This window comes from Monodelphis domestica, chromosome 1 (genome assembly GCF_027887165.1).
Source record: "Monodelphis domestica isolate mMonDom1 chromosome 1, mMonDom1.pri, whole genome shotgun sequence".
Taxonomy (NCBI): Eukaryota; Metazoa; Chordata; class Mammalia; order Didelphimorphia; family Didelphidae; genus Monodelphis; species Monodelphis domestica.
Genome location: NC_077227.1, coordinates 450,327,349 through 450,343,772, shown reverse-complemented (window position 1 = coordinate 450,343,772; position 16,424 = coordinate 450,327,349). Strand labels below are relative to the sequence as shown.

General features: G+C 36.1%; 1 protein-coding gene across 27 annotated transcripts in view; it reads right to left on the bottom strand.

Annotated features, from left to right (window-relative positions):
• Positions 1–16,424, bottom strand: part of CHD9 (chromodomain helicase DNA binding protein 9) — a 301,099-nt gene that overhangs the window by 33,751 nt on the left and 250,924 nt on the right. For all 27 annotated transcript variants that reach the window (XM_056812307.1, XM_056812296.1, XM_056812293.1 and 24 more), the window contains one exon: positions 2,177–2,294. In XM_056812307.1, the coding sequence (XP_056668285.1) occupies positions 2,177–2,294 (118 nt within the window). The remainder of the gene's footprint in view (positions 1–2,176; positions 2,295–16,424) is intronic.

Here is a 16,424-nt window from a genome sequence, read left to right as displayed (position 1 = left end):
TAGGTTTGCAAAGTAAAAAACCTTTTATAATACCAGTTTTCCTAATATATTATTGATAGATAATTAAGTGAGCATATTTAACTATATTTTTTGCTTCATCTACTTCACAATGCAAAATAGAAAGATGTTTAGTTTCTTAACTAATAATAAACATCTTCAGACATATAGACAATCTCCAAGTGGAACCATTCAAAGCAGTTTTACACTGAATTCACCAAGCATCATTTAGTCTTTCTCAGTAGCTGCAGGTGTCACTATATTTTCTCCTATGCAATAAGGTTTCTTACATTTAACAATTTTGTAAGCCATTATAAATAATGTAAACAATCCTTCTGGTGGTATAGACATGTTTTTTTTGACAAAGTATATTTTGCCTTATTAAAACCATCAAATTTTCTTAGGAATAATTATGTCTTGCTGATATATTCTGTAAATACATTTCCATGATGTTGCTATATTCAGTTAAAGTCTTTATGCAAAAAACAAACAGATCATTTTCCTATTTACTAATAACAGTATTTGTGAATTTTAATGGACTACATTTCTTGATTTTGTATTTTGACTTTTTGTTTCTATATTTCTGCTACTAAAGCCATCTCTGTTTTTCAGATGCACCAGTGGAATTTTTCTTAAAAAGTTACATATTTATCCATCATAGAAATATTTCACTTAAAAATAATACATGATACAAGTTTAAGAAAACTAAACTAAAATTTAGTTGCTGAAAATGTTACATGATTCTTTATAACCATTGTCCAATCACTTTAATATATTTTAAACCTTTACCTCAGTGTCTTAGAACACACTTAGTTCTAAGGCAGAGGAGGGGGTAAGGACTAGGCAATGGGGGTTAAAAGACTTACCCAAGCTCACATAGCTAGGAAATGTCTGAGGCCAGATTTGAACCTGGGACCTCCCATCTCTAGGCCTGGTTCTCAATCTACTGAGGCATCTAGTTGCTCCCTCACTTTAATATTTTTAAAGTTGCAATTTTGGTTAAAAATCAAGTTATTTATATTAAACATGTCAAAATTAATGATGCTGAAATATATAATATAGTACTTTAACCTGGCTATTGAGCTTTTGAATTTGTACCCTTCATGTTCCAATATAGCAAGCAACACTCCAACATAACTCATCTGTGCCATAAATCTAGGTTGACTAACAAAGATGGGGGCAGATTGTGCTAGTTTTGAGAGCAGAAATATGTTGACTCAAATTTGACATCATATGTTCTTAATGTATGAAATAATCTCTGACTGCATTTGTTAGTAGAATAAATTTGTTGTTTTACTCTCACTTTTTGAATCTGATTTTAACTTTATTTTTCTTAAATAAACCTGATGTACTTAAGTGGGAGTTGTATTAGAAAATATCTAATAGTTTTTAGGCTATTCCTTTGCTTTCCTCAAAGCCTAGGAGGTTTCATGCCCTGTCAGTGGGAAACATTTGCATTTTGAGTTATGATGTTGTAGGTCTCAAAGAAGTCATCCATTTTTTTCTTCCTAGTGAAAAGAGGATGATCATAAAAGCAAAAGATCAAAGTATCTTGCAGTCCTCTAAGTTTCACATTCCTATCATTTCTTCCTCTTTCTCATACATCTATCACATGTATAATCTCTTATGGCTTCAGACTTGTGTCAGGAAAGAAAATGAAGATGGATGAAAGTTGGTAAAGACTGATTACTAATCACACCTGGCTCTTTTGTTTGCCTCACCATTGCAGCACAGTTAGTTTGGATGGAGAATAAATAACAATTACTATTACTCAAATATAATAGAAAGAAATTATGGTTAAAATATTTTATATAATCATTTCTTCAATGCTAATAAGAACCCTGTTAAGTAGGTAGTGAAAGTTCTACATTAGACAAATGAGGAAAATAAGGCTCAAAGTTTAAATACCTACCTGACATTTCACATCTATTAGGAGGAACCAACCCTCCAACCCAGGTCTACCAATTGTCACTTCAATAACCTTTTAACTATGCCAATCATCTTAAAAAAAAAACATAGTTGGTTTAAATACAATTTGGTAAATTAAGGATCATTGCTCATTATTTAACATCTTAGTTTATTATTTAACATTTCATATTTATTAGTATTAAAAAAGAACACAATGAAATATAGATTCTGCTTTTAAAAAGCTGATAGTACAATTAAGAATCGCACATACCCATCCATGTAATCATTTGCTCTCTGTTCAGCAGCAACTGCTTTTTCATCAGGTTTTCCTACTCGTTCCAAGAAACACAGAGCTGGGTCTGCTCTAATTGTGTTGTACTTTTCATAACCTGGAAGTATAATCAATTATATTATTTTTCTCTATTAAAGGAATAGTAAACCAAACTGATTATCACTAGCTCCTTGGGGGTAGAGACTGTAGCATTCCTAGTACATTTCAGAGAACTTTGCAGATAGAAGGTACTTAATTAATAATGAATTGATTAAAAAGATATTGGGGTTTTAGTGGGCTGAGTTTGAGAAGTCAACAGTGAGATAAGATGGCAAAAAAAGCTAATGTTATTCTATGCTTCAATGAGAGGTACAATGATAAAAAATGAGGGAGATGATGGCTTCACTCCATTCTTGGTAAGAACACATTATGGGGTATTATGTTCAGTTATGGGTACTACATTTTAGGAAGGATATTGATAAGACCAGGAAGGTGAAACACTAGGAAGGTGAAAGGCCTCAACAATGTGTTATCAGATGAAGTGAATCAGGATGTTTTAGGCTGGGGCAGATTTGGGGAGCAAGATAAAACTGTATAAAAGTAATTGAAGGATGGAAATGAAATCAGTTTTGTTCTGCTTGGCATCAGAGACTAGAATTAGGACCAATGCATGGAAGCTGCAGAGAGGCAGATTTCAATTGGATATAAGGAAACATTTCTTCATGACTAGCACCATCCCCAAATGGAAATGTCTTCCTCAGGAAGAATGGATTCCTTTCATTAAAGGTCTCAGATGAAGGCTAGATGATAAGTCCTCTTTGTTTTTTTTTTAATTTGGAAAATTTTATTTAATTAATTGATTTAGAGTATTTTCCCATGCTTAGAGGATTCATGTTCTTTACCTCCCCTTCCCACACCCCCTCCTGTAGCCAACACGCAATTTCACTGGGTTTTACATGTGTCATTGATCAAGAACTATTTCCATATTATTGATATTTGCACTAGGGTAATCATTTAGAGTCTACATCCCCAATCATATCCCCACTGAATCATGTAATCAAGCAGTTGTTTTTCTTCTGTGTTTCTATTCCCACAGTTCTTCCTCTGGATGTGGATAGTGTTCTTTCTCCTAAGTCCCTCAGAATTGTCCTGGATCATTGCATTGCTGCTACTAGAGAAGTCCATTACATTCGATTGTGCAACAGTGTCTCAGTCTCTGTGTACAATGTTCTCCTGGTTCTGCTCCTTTCACTCTGCATCAGTTCCTGGAGGTCATTCCAGTCCACATGGAATTCCTCCAGTTCATTATTCCTTTGAGCACAATATTATTCCATCACCAACATATACCACAATTTGTTTAGCCATTCCCTAACTGGAGGGCATCCCCTCATTTTCCAATTTTTTACCACAACAAAGAGTGCAGCTATAAATATTTTTGTAGAGGTTTTTTTTCTTATTATCTCTTTGGGGGTATAATTAGGTAAGTTTTACTAGGGACTCTTATTCAGGTATGGTTTGGACTGAATGACCTCTAAGGTCCCTTCCAATTCTTGGATCCCATGAGACTCACAAGATCTCTGAATCCAGGATGAGAATCATTATTATTAACAGCAGCTTGCAGAAGAACATTATAACCTATGCCTCAGCTCCTAGCTGCTCTCTAGTGAAGGGCAATGTCAGCACTACAGGTTACTATAGGCTCTAAGGAAGGAAAAAGCAACATTACAACTTTCATCAGCTCCCCAAAAGAGGAGATAGTTAAGACGGTTATTCCCTGAAGTGTTTGGGCAGGGAAAGTCATGAGTACAGTTTTAAGAAGATCCTAGTGAGGGCAGAGTCAAGATGGCGGCTTAGAAGGAGCAGAAGTTCACACCTCTGAAAACACTTCCTTACCGATCACAAACTGAATGCTCCCAGGGAACTCAAAAACAAACTTAACAACAAGACAGAGCCAAGGAACCCTCCTGCTGGACTTATGCCCCTGAAAAGCCAGAATCTGAGAATACTCGGGTTTAAGGGGAAGACAGAAGGAAGATCCCAGGACCCATCCCCCTCCCACCTAGAGCGCTGAACGGGAACTTCTGGGTGGGCAAAGGTGCTGGTCTGAAGGGCAAAGCTTGAGAGCAGGACTGTGCCAAGTTCAGAGTGTCCAACATAGATGGCGGGGAAGGAGCTAGAGAGGGAACATAGACCTGGCAGCCTGGCCAGAGCTTTGGAGATCCTCCATATTTGCTCTAGCCTTCCATGAAGTTTAGGACTCAGAGAACACCCAGCCCAACTAAGCTGAACTTAATCCCATCAAAAGTCTCCAGAACTCAGGGAAGCCCAGGCTCCACACCCATCCTCATTGACTGCAGGACTTTAAGCCAATCAAAAGCCTCCAGAGGACAGGGAAGCTCAAACCCCCAACAACCCTTCCCCAGAGACTACACTGAGAGATCCTCTGTTAAAGCTCCCAAGAGGGGAGACTGATAGAAGCCCCCCAAAAACAAAAAAGTGAGAGGAGCAAGAGCACAGACAAATATGGGGAGTAAAGAAGGGGTGAATTTGAGCAAACAACAGAAAAAGAAGAAAGAAACTACAATAGACAGCTTCTACTCAGCAAATGGAACAGAGGGGGAGAGATCAGCAAACAATAAATCAGAAATCCCAGCGAATTAGATACAGGCTGCGGAAGAACTCAAAACACAACTAAAAGAGGCTGAAGACAATTGGGAAAAGAACTTAAAAATTAAGATAAGTCATCGGGAAACAGAGGCACTTGAAATAAAATGAGAAAATAGTGTCTTGAAAGCCAAAATCAACCGGCTGGAAAATGAGGCAAAGGAGATGAAAGATGAGGCAAAGGAGATGAGAGGAGATGAAAGACGAGGTAAAGAGGATGAAAGACGATCTTCAAAGAAAATCAGACCAGAAGGAAAAGGATGACCAAAAAGCCAGAGATGAAATCCTATCTTTAAGAACCAGAATACAACAACTGGAATTAAGTGACCTCACAAGGCAGCAGGACACTATAAAACAAAACAAAAAGAATAGAAAAATTGAAGAAAATGTGAAGCATTTCATTCACAAAACAGACGATTTAGAAAATAGTTCGAGAAGAGACAATTTAAGAATCATTGGACTACCAGAAGACCATGACAAAAGAAAAAGCCTAGACATAATACTACAGGAAATTATTCAGGAAAACTGTCCTGATATCATAGAACAAGAGGGGAAAGTGGAGATTGAAAGAATATACAGATCACTTCTTGTATTTAATCCCCAACTAAGAACACCCAGAAATATTATAGCCAAATTAAAAAACTATTAGAACAAAGAAAAGATATTACAAGCTTCCAAGAAGAAGCCATTCAGATACCACGGAAACATGGTGAGGATAACACAGGATCTGGCTGCATCCACACTGAAGGACCGAAAGGCATGGAATATGATATTCCGGAAAGCAAGGGAACTAGATCTACAACCAAGAATAAAATACCCATCAAAACTGACTATATTCTTACAGGGGAAAGTATAATCATTCAACACAATAGAAGAATTCTAAGCATTCGTAAAGAAAAGACCAGACCTGAACAGAAAATTTGATGTCCAAGCACAGAACTCAAGAGAATCATCAAAAGGTAATTAAAAAAGAGGGGAAAAAGAAAAACAAAACAAAAGAACAACAAAAATTTTTAAGAGGCTCAATAAGTTAAAATGATATGTATCCCTATAAGAAAAGAGGTCATTGGTAACTCTTAAAAACTGTTGCCATCACCAGGGCAGCTAGAAGAATTACACTTAGAGGGAAGTGACAAACTGTATAGGATGAAAGGACAAGACATAAATAGGTATATAGATATATGCATGCATAAATACATATACGTGTGTGTATATATATTTATACACACACACACACAACCAGAGTTAAAAGAGGTTAATACTAAAAGAAATGGGAAAAGAAACAAACAGGGGTAAATTTATATGTCACAAAGAAGTTTAAGGCTGGAGGGGGGAAAACATCAATACATTGGAAGGGTAAAGAGGTTGGAGATAGGAAATACTCAACTCTTATGTGCTTTGAAATTGACCCAAAGAGGGAAGAAATTTTTCACAGCCCTCAAATCCATTACAAATCTCCATGTAGGAATACCATCTTCATTCAGCTTATTCTTTTTAATGGCTAATATTGGGCTATTATATTCAGATACTGTAGGTCTCAATATACCTTGCTCAAGCAAGCTATTTATGATAGTTGTTATCCCTTCTCTTGCTTCTCTACTCAGTTTGTATTGTGGTATCTTAGGTGGTATTCCTTCCCCAACCTCAATCCTAACAGTAATTGATTTAATCCGACCCACATCATTTTGATGTTCTGCAAACACCCCCTGTGGTATATCTGTGGGTATGTCATACATAGAAGTCACAACTTGAATCTTTTCAGGTTCTTTCTCAAGTTGTTCTAAGTATAACAACGGATAGTGCTTCAGTGAATTCTGGGGTAGATGCAAATAAATTTCCCCAGATTTTTCACATTGTAATGTTGCCTGTATCTTGCACAAAAAATCATGTCCTAAAAGGTTGTCTGGACACAATGGAATCAACAAGAAGGTATGATCTATGGTGTGTTACAGTTAAAAGAGTGGTTGCCATAAATTGTTACAGATAAAAGAGTGGTTGCCTTAAACTGTGACTGCAAAAAATGTGGTTTTGAATAAAAAATAAGTGGTCGCCAAGGGAAAATTCCCAAATATTAAACATACCCAAGTCAGCTACAAATAAAGGAATTAAGGAAAGAGAGAAAGAGGCAGAGTAAGTGGAAATAATAGGAAGGCTAGGGCCTAGGCCAATGGCTAAAACTCTAAGTGTTCAGAGAGACCCTCCAGTATAACTCAGGAAGCTGCACTAAGTTCAGCCACTGAGGGAGAGACCAGCCTCCAATTCAGCTCCAAAGCTGAATTTTCCTCTCAGAGTCCTCCAGCTCCTTCTTTTTAAAGAAAACTGTCTCCTATGTCACCTCCCCTAAATTTCTACCTCAACCAATCACAGTAGATGTTTTCTAAAGGACTGACCATTCTTAATTCACACCTGAGTAGACTAATCTTGTCCTTTGCAAGTTGCCTGATTAATTTGATCTTCATAGTTATGATCATCATATGATACTTCAATTATGATCTTCATAATACAAACACCCCTTTGTATTAGATCTAAAAATAGACCTAGCTTAAGGGTTCTTGCTTCACTTTAAGTATGAGTTGGGGACTTTTCATTGTTCAATCAGGAGTTTACACATTTATCTTACCCTAAAGTATGCCTAAGTATGGTTGGAGTAATGTTAGAGTTCCCACATTCCTGACTAAAGTCCCTTCATTGTTTTAAAATGGGGAATGGCCCTAACTAAATGTTCTAAGGTAGAGTCTGAGAAATTTTAAGATTCACAAGTCTGAGAAATTTTCAGATTCACAGGACCTATTTAACCATAGTGCTCTTGAGCTCAGGGGCCTGTTGTATTTGTCCCTTTGCTCCAGATACAGAAATCATACTCCCTATGTCAGTATCCCCTGGACATATCTTTAGGATAGATTTTGAAGGGCCAGTATCTAAGAGAGCCTTGTAGTTTTTCTTTCCCATTTTAATCCATACACATGGTTCTGGCCTGTGTGTAGCTAAATAATTTATTGCCACCGAATTAGTACTCCTGTCTTTGCTACCCTCTGCCAGCTGCATATGTAACTCAGTTAATTCCTTTTGACTTAATTCATTCCCACTGAAGTCTACAATGGAACATGAACCTTCGCTTTGGCCAGATACCCCTTTGCCCCATAGAATGTTGGCACTAACTGAATCCTTGGTTGTTACTAAGCCTGCCATTCTATGCACAGATTCAAATGTAACTGAAATGTCACCTCCAATACTTTGAATATGATCATCTTTGTGTTCAAAAGCAATGTCAGCTTCATTATCAGTTAGTTTTTTCTTATCTATAACACTCATTGCTGGATGGAAAGTACTAGCTTCTGGATTAAAACTAGATGTATTTATAAAGGGTACCTCTGCCACAAAGCTATTTACAGAATTAACTAAGTTTGGTGGGATATCATTTGTGAATGTTTTTAGAGCCTTGTCATCTTTATCAACAGTAACCTTTAGGGAATTGAAATTATGTGTCTTTGTACCAGTCACAGACTTTTTCTTTAGTTCTTGTGACTCTTTTCTTTCTTTTTCTTTTGCATAATACAATCCCATTATCTACTCTAAACTGGAAAAAAGTTTTCTAGGAATGATCTGATTTCCTTCATAGACTTTTCCTTTTTAGTTACTATACTGAATACTTTGGCTTTGTTCCAGTTTTTATAGCATTTTTCATCTCACTCAAATCAGGAGCTTGCTGTGAGGACTTTAACTTGCCGTGTGAATAGCAAGTGGATTTCTTGTACCTAAGTTTCTGCATTATGTTTGTCTCTGTTAGTTCTCTCATGTTTCTATTTCAAGAAACAGTTTCTAATCAAGTGTCCTTTAAGGTGACAAAAGAAACACTCCCTAGTCTCTTTTTGCACTGATCTTGCCTGGTAACTAGGTTTCTGGGAAACAGGTTTTGTGTATGTCCTAACTGTTAAGATTTTTTATTTCCTCAATTTCCTTTTGTTTCAAATCCTTTTCAGTCCTCTCTAACTTATCTTTCAGATCTTGAACTTCCTTACTCTGATCTGAATTGTTTTCACATAGGTAACCTGAAGCCTCTCTCAATTCAATTAGGGAAACTGAGTCATATTTAGGGAAATAGTTCTTGAAGAATATTCTCAAATTGGGTGTGCATCCCCCCTCAGAAATTATCTACAAATGTGGCCAGCTGTCTCTTCACTATCTTCTAAACCTAAGATTGACTCTGCCATTTCTGACAGATGGTCTATGTATATGTCAGGATGTTCCCCTTTATCCTGCCTGACCTTGTCAAATTTGGCCCATGAACTTGGTTTAGAACAGCATTGCTTAATTCCTTGCAGAAAGTCCTCCCTGCACCTTTTTAGATAGGACATGCAGGTGGGATTTGCAAAGTCCATATCCCCTCTTTGTTCTACTGTAGGTCAGCTGGTCAAATTGCTCTCAGACCTAGTTTTTTTCCAAAAATTGCCTTTGTTCATGGGGGTTGAACAGTTCTGTTACCAGAAATTCTACATCATCGAAGTTCGGATCAAAGATCCTGAATGCCCGTTTAAGCTCCTTGTGGGATTTAAAAGGATTGTGCACAAATTTTGGAAAACAGCATTTAATGGACTCAAGTTCATGAGGAGTGAATTGTCTAAGGGATTTTGTGTGAATCACACTAGCATTAGTGGTTAGCTTGGTGACTTCCTTCAGTGGACAGATTTTCTCAGGGGCACTAGCAGCCTGGTTTTCATTTTCACTGCCACCTTCAGTTTCCTGAGGTGCATTCTTGGTTTGCCCATTGTCCTTGCCCATAACTAGATCTAGACCTTTTTTCTTGATCAGTTGTTCAAATACTGCCTTAATCATTTTGTCTAAGTTGTTGTCAATGGCCATAATCTTCTCTGCCTTAAGGGGAACCATGAATCTAAATACTTTCTTTACTTGGGATAGAGTCTGCAACATAGCCATAAAAATTACATATACTTCTGCCAGGACTTGCCAGAGAACCAATTCATGTTGAAATGGCATTTGTAAAACAGTCAGTGTGACAGTGCTAATATACTTTATAGTATCCAATACCATATGGGTTATCCTGCTATATAGAATATGGTAAACCCAAAAGCAGGCAATGGCTGCCAAAACCACCACACCAAAAACCACTTGTTTGAACATATTTACTGTCTTACTTTCCTGGCCAGCTTAACTCTCAAAGAAACAATCAACTCAAAAGCCAAGTTTCTGCTTCTCCTTTCTGTGGCCAGAAACCCCCAACTGCCACTCCTGGGAACATTCCATTTGGAACCTTCCTCTTGATTGACAGGCAGGTTAGGTCCCCAGCTTATTTCTTGCATCTTGGCTTACAAGTCCTCTCTCTCTCCATGCCTCTACCACAATACCCAAGTTCAGGACCTCATCACCTCTTGTTTGGATTGTTGCAACAGCCTCCAGACTGGCTTCTTAGTCTCAAATCTCTCACCAACTTTGGTCCATTCTATACACTGATGGAAAACTAATGTTTGTTAAATGTACATTTAGGAAAAATAAATGCACATCAAGCCATGTGACATCCTACTCAATCAACTCCAATTTTGCTTCTAGGATAAAATATAAAATTTCTCTGCATAGCTTTTAAAGCATGTTATAAATCTAGTTTCATCCAATCTTTTTAGCCTAACTGGACATTAGATCTTCTTTCCACATTCTGTGATCCAGCCAAACTTACTTTTACTGCTCCTTTCATATGACACTGAATCTCCTATCTCTTGCCTTTGCTCTGGTCATTTCCTATTCCTGAATTGCACTCTCTCTTTACTTTTCATTGCTTCATAGAATCCCTTTCTTCCTTTAAAATGTAGCTCAAGCATCATCTACGCCATGAAACCTTTCTTTATCCCCAAACAGTCTTCCTTTTTAAATAACCTTGTGTTTTAAACAATTTTTATTTGTTTCTGTAGTTTATTCTATACATATATTCCTATACATATAAATATATGAATACATGTGGGTAAAAAAAATAAAATAAAGTAAAACATGCTCTTATCTGTATGTGTGTATATAGCTTCCCCACTAGAATGTAAACACCTGCAAAGAGGGAAGGTTTCATTAATTATATTTCCATTTTCAGCATTTAGCACATGCTTAATAAATACATGTTGATTCAATTACACTCTAAGAAGATTGAAAGGTAGGGACAAAGCAAGGTTAAAAGGAAACGTAAAGATGCGGGCTGGAACGACCTCCAGGAATTGATGCAAAGTGAAAGGAGCAGAGCCAGGAGAACATTATACACAGAGACTGATACACTGTGGTACAATTGAATGTAATGGATTTCTCTACTAGCAGCAGTGCGATGATCCAGGACAATTCTGAGAGACCTATGAGAAAGAACACTATCCACATTCAGAGGAAGAACTGTGGGAAGAGAAACAGAAGAAAAACAACTGCTTGATCACATGATTCAGTGGGGATATGATTGGGGATGTAGACTCTAAATGATCACCCTAGTGCAAATATCAATAATATGGAAATAGTTCTTGATCAATGACACATGTAAAACCCAGTGGAATTGTGCACTGGCTATGGGAGGGAGGTGGGGGTAGGGGAGGGAAAGAACAAGAATCTTGTAACCATGGAAAAATACTCTAAATTAATTAATTAAATACATTTTAAAAAAGGAAATGTAAAGATCTTTTGAGGATCATGTTATAGAAAATATGGAGAGTAAGGAATATTTTACAGCTGCTTGCATAGACTGCACAATATTTGCCTGTGTTCCAAGTGTAGGCTAGGGTCCCCTTGAAGAGAAGGTGAAGGAGGTTGAAGAACACTTCATACTCTAGATTATAAGGGAGAATTGTATCCTTTAAAAGTTGCAGAGAAAGGCTTTCTGCAACCACAAAGAAAAGGATCTACAAATGGAGAAGGGATTCTTGAACTGCCGAGAAGTTAAATGGTGAATGGACCTGACACAAAAAGAGGAAGGGAAGTAGTACTGAACATGAGATAATAGAAGGCAACTGGTTACTCTTGGGACTCAGACACTTGCCCTCCAAGGAATAATCTTATAAATTTTTATGTAGGCAGGCTGAGCAAGCATGTTCTAAGGGTTAGAGGAAGAAGAGATGAAAGTGTTAGCTGATGATTCTATTGAGGGAGGACTAAGGCAGATAATTTGCCTCCCTGATGACAACAAAAGACTTTTCTATTATCTTGGACTTGGTAGATTCAAATCACCTTAAATGAGTATTTGGCCAAATATGATGATTGCTATTCATTTTAGGGGATTCTTGTAGGTATAAATAATAGTTTGAGAGGGATTAAAAAAGTACTGCTAAGAATTATAGTTATTTCTGACAATGTTGGGGGCAAGTGATGTTTCCATTATTGCTGGTTATCAAAAATAAGCACTTCAGAAATAGTCAGATAAGAAAAATAAATAGCTCAAGAAAAGGATATATGTGAATAACATTTGTCTTTATATACCCAGGTTTCAAATAGGAATGATGGGTTCCTAGCCAGAAGAACATATTTTCCTAAGAAAAAAGAAAAGGATACAAATTCAGAAATATTAATAGCATCTCTTTTTATTAAAGCAAATAATTTTAAACTATGGAGAGAGCCCATCAACTGGGAAATGGATGAACAGAGTATGGTATAGGAATATAACAGAAATATTAATGCACTGTAAGAAATAATGAAAGTAAAACTTTAGAGAAAGAGTGGTATGATCTGATGCAAAGTAAAGTGACCAGAACCAGAACACTTTACATAGTAACAACAATGTAAAGACAAATAACTTAAATTTAAGAACTCTAATCAATGGAATGATTAACCATGGTTCCAGAATTTTGATAAGGCTGCTACATATATTCTGACAAAGATGTGATATACTCAAGATACAGAATAAAATATTTTTAAGCATGACCAGTGTAGGTATTTGTTTTTCTTGACTGCATATTTGGTAAAGGATTTTTCCTTCTTTTCAATTTGGAAGATAGGGTTCTTGGGATAGAGGCAGTAAGGATAGATTTGTCCCCAAAAGCAGGGTCATTGAAGCATTTTTTAAAAATGCAAAGAAAAGAACAAAAGGTAGGCCAGAACTAATCACAAAGAAGCAGAATGGCTTTGAAGGTCACAAGGTAAACTAATTATACATTTAGAAAAACAAGTTGTGTGTTGAGACTTGCAATTCTATGTATAATTTTATTAGATCTCTTGTGTATATAGAAATGCTCATTTTACTTGGTATTTAAGTTCAGAATTTAAAAAAAATTAAAAAGAATTCAGTTGCCTGGAATTTTGCAGATCAAATCAAAAGGGCTTTAAATTGAAAAGGGAGAAGAAGAAAATTTCCCATGCATGATCACTAAACTAGATACCATCAAGAGCAAATTACAATAAGGAAAAAATAGAAATACCCATAAATTTACAGAAAACAAAAGCAAAAAGCCAAAAATAAAAATCCTATTCTCTGATGGCTATACAACTTTTACAAAGTATAAGTAACATTCAAGTGGTTGACTTTAATTTATCTTGGGCATCAAATTTCTTTTTTCAGCTGTAAAATGCAGGAGCTGGTTTTGGTGGTCCTTGACATTATGTCCAGTCCTAGATCTATAATGCTATAAAAATAAAGTTCTCAAAGCAAGGAAGCAAACTTAACACCAGAATTATCACTGAGACTTGGTGGAATGAAGCCAATACTTAAAAGGGCATGTATAATTCAAAAGGGACAGGTTAGATTAAAGTGTGCCAGTCTAATCATGTCATTACACAGTTCCAAAACCCTCAAGGGACCTCTTCTGTTTCTAGGATAAAATACAAATTTTCAACAAGGTATTTAAAGTCTTTCACAATGTGACTCTAGTCTGCCTTTCTTGGCTCAATTTATGTAATTACTCCTTATGAATTCTGTGTTCCCGTTTAATGCCTTACTTCCTATTCCTTCAACAAAGAACATCATGCTCCAGTCTCCATGCCTTTGTATCATAATCCCTGGCTCACTTTTGCTTCTTGGGATCTCCGGCTTCTTTCCAGCTTCAGCTTATAGACTAACTTCCACTGTAGACTTTCCTGATTGTTGTTAGTTTTTGACTCTGATTTCAAATAATCACACATATACTTAGGTTACACACCTTTATCTCTGTCCTTTCTGCCTTTTACCCCTGCCAAAAGAACGTTAACTCCTTGAAAGCAAGACTTTTCTATATTATTTTTATATTCTTTGTGCCCACGTGAACGGAGCAGACACATTAAAAATTCTTGCTAGATTAAATTCATTAAGAATTTATCAAATATCAGATATATGCTTCATACTGGGCTAGATCCAGAAGCTACAATGAAAAAATGATAACCATTCCTGACTCAAACGAGATTCCATTCTAATGGAAGAACCTGTACTCTAGATGACTTGGATCACTACAGGCGTCAACATGGTGGGGAGAATGAGGGTAAAGTCCAATGAAGGCAGAGGCAGAGGCCATGGATACTATTGGATTAGATCCTAAGTAGGAAGCAAAGACAGGATTCAGTAGCAACAGAGAGGATTTTCTTCAATGATCTGGATATTTTGCTATTTCCTTCTGTTCCAAAAAGAAAATGTGAATAACTTCCTAACCCATCTTAGTAATATTATCTTTTAAAAAGTAGAGTAAACAATAAGATGAATAATGGTGTTCAACTCTGGGCACTGTATTTTCAGGATAATAAGATGGATATAATAAGGTGGATGCTTCCACAATGAAGGTACCTGTGAAGGCCAAGGATTTCAATTTCATGATACAAGATTATTGAAAAAAACTTGGAATCTTTAGCCTGAAAAAGAGAAAACCAGTGGGGAATATAACTATATTAAAATATACATAGGGTTGTCAACAAATAATCTAACTTATTCTGGCTGGACCCAGAGGATACAAGTAGGTGACAGCTGCAAAGAAGCAAATTTAGGTTAGATGTAAGAAAAAACTTCCTAAAAATTCAAGCTATCAAAATGTAGAATGAATTGCTTGCTTCAGGGAGTAGTAGAATCCTCCTTGTTGTAGGTAGTCAAGCAATAATAGCTCAATGACTACTTTTGGGGTATAGTGTAGAATGAATTTTCATTCAAGTTAGAACTGGCTGAGATGGTTTAAGTTTCCTTCCATCTGAGATCCTGTGATTTGGTGAATTTTATCACAGAAAATAACAATTCAAATTCAAAAGAAATTTTTATTTACAAATAACAGTCTCAAACCTCAAACAACTTAATAAGCCAGAAAAAGCAAAGATAAGAATATCTAAAATTAATTTAAATTTAAAATTAATCTAAAAAATAAAAATAGGAGAATTATACAGTGCTATGAAATTCATGAAGGGTGAAATAACTTCCAGCTGAGCTGGGCCAAGAAAGATTTCATGGAAGGGAAAAATTCTGAGTTCATTCTTGAAGAATGCTCAAGAAGGGGAGGGAAGGAACTCCAGGTATTAAGCATGAACAAAAACATGGTCTCAAGAATAGATAGAATAGCATAGTTTGGAATGTACATTACTACAAGATGGGGAGAAATGAAACCAAAGACCGGAAAAGCTGGGATAAGATGTTTGTGGGTATTGTTTTGCATGCAGCCTATTCAGTAGGTAGATATCTAATTAAGATTGTGTAATATCAGGATCGCTTTGAAAGGAAATGAAAGAGAGGTAAACACTGAAAGGCATGTATTACAGTATTCTGGGGAAGGAATAATAATAAGTATAGAAAAATAATTCAGGTTTATATAATGCTTTAAGGGTGGCATTTTTAATGGTCTTGTGAAGTAGTTAAAAAGATGAAGTAGGTTGGTGGCAGTGGAAAAAGTTAAGAAATGGATCAGACAGAATCAAGATAGGGCTTAATATCTTATTAGATATGAGGGATGATAGAGACAAAAATCAAAGATCAATCACACTGAAGTTTCAAACCCAGAGCCCTTTGAGAATGGTGGCACCATTCAAGGAAATGAGGAATAGTTCAAACTTAAGCCTTTAGAATTTACAAAGCTCTTTCCTCACACCATAATGAGACAGAGAGAAAGCATTATTGGCTCTATTTTGCATATGAGAAAAATAAGATTAAGAAGGATTGTAATTTTCCTTGGGTCATAAATTATGAAGTTATACAGAGGGGTCTTGATGTCAGGTCTCCTGACTAAAGTAATTGTTCTTAAGACTACAGTAACACTCCATAGTGGAGAATAGAACAGAATTTTCTTGAAAGCTGTTATATTCAGTTTTCTACATGTTGATTTTGAAAAATTGAAACATTGAGGAAGAAACTTATAGTAAGAATAGAAATGTAGGAATAGAAGAGTTGAGAACATGTAGGGTCTCAAAGTCATTTGAATGGAAATTAATCAAAGCTGAGAGATAGGATGAGAACACCAAAGGAGACAGTATAGAAAGGATAGAATGTTAATAGAGAGTTAAATTCCTGATCTTGACCAATACAAATTCCTAGAGTTTTAGTCATGTGGTTGTTTTTAAGTCTGACATATCCAATTTTTCATAGAAATGATCTAAATTATCTTAAACAAATATAAATTAAATACTCATACACTCAAATTATAAATTTGTTTAAAATGTAAGTAAATTAAACAGAACTCTA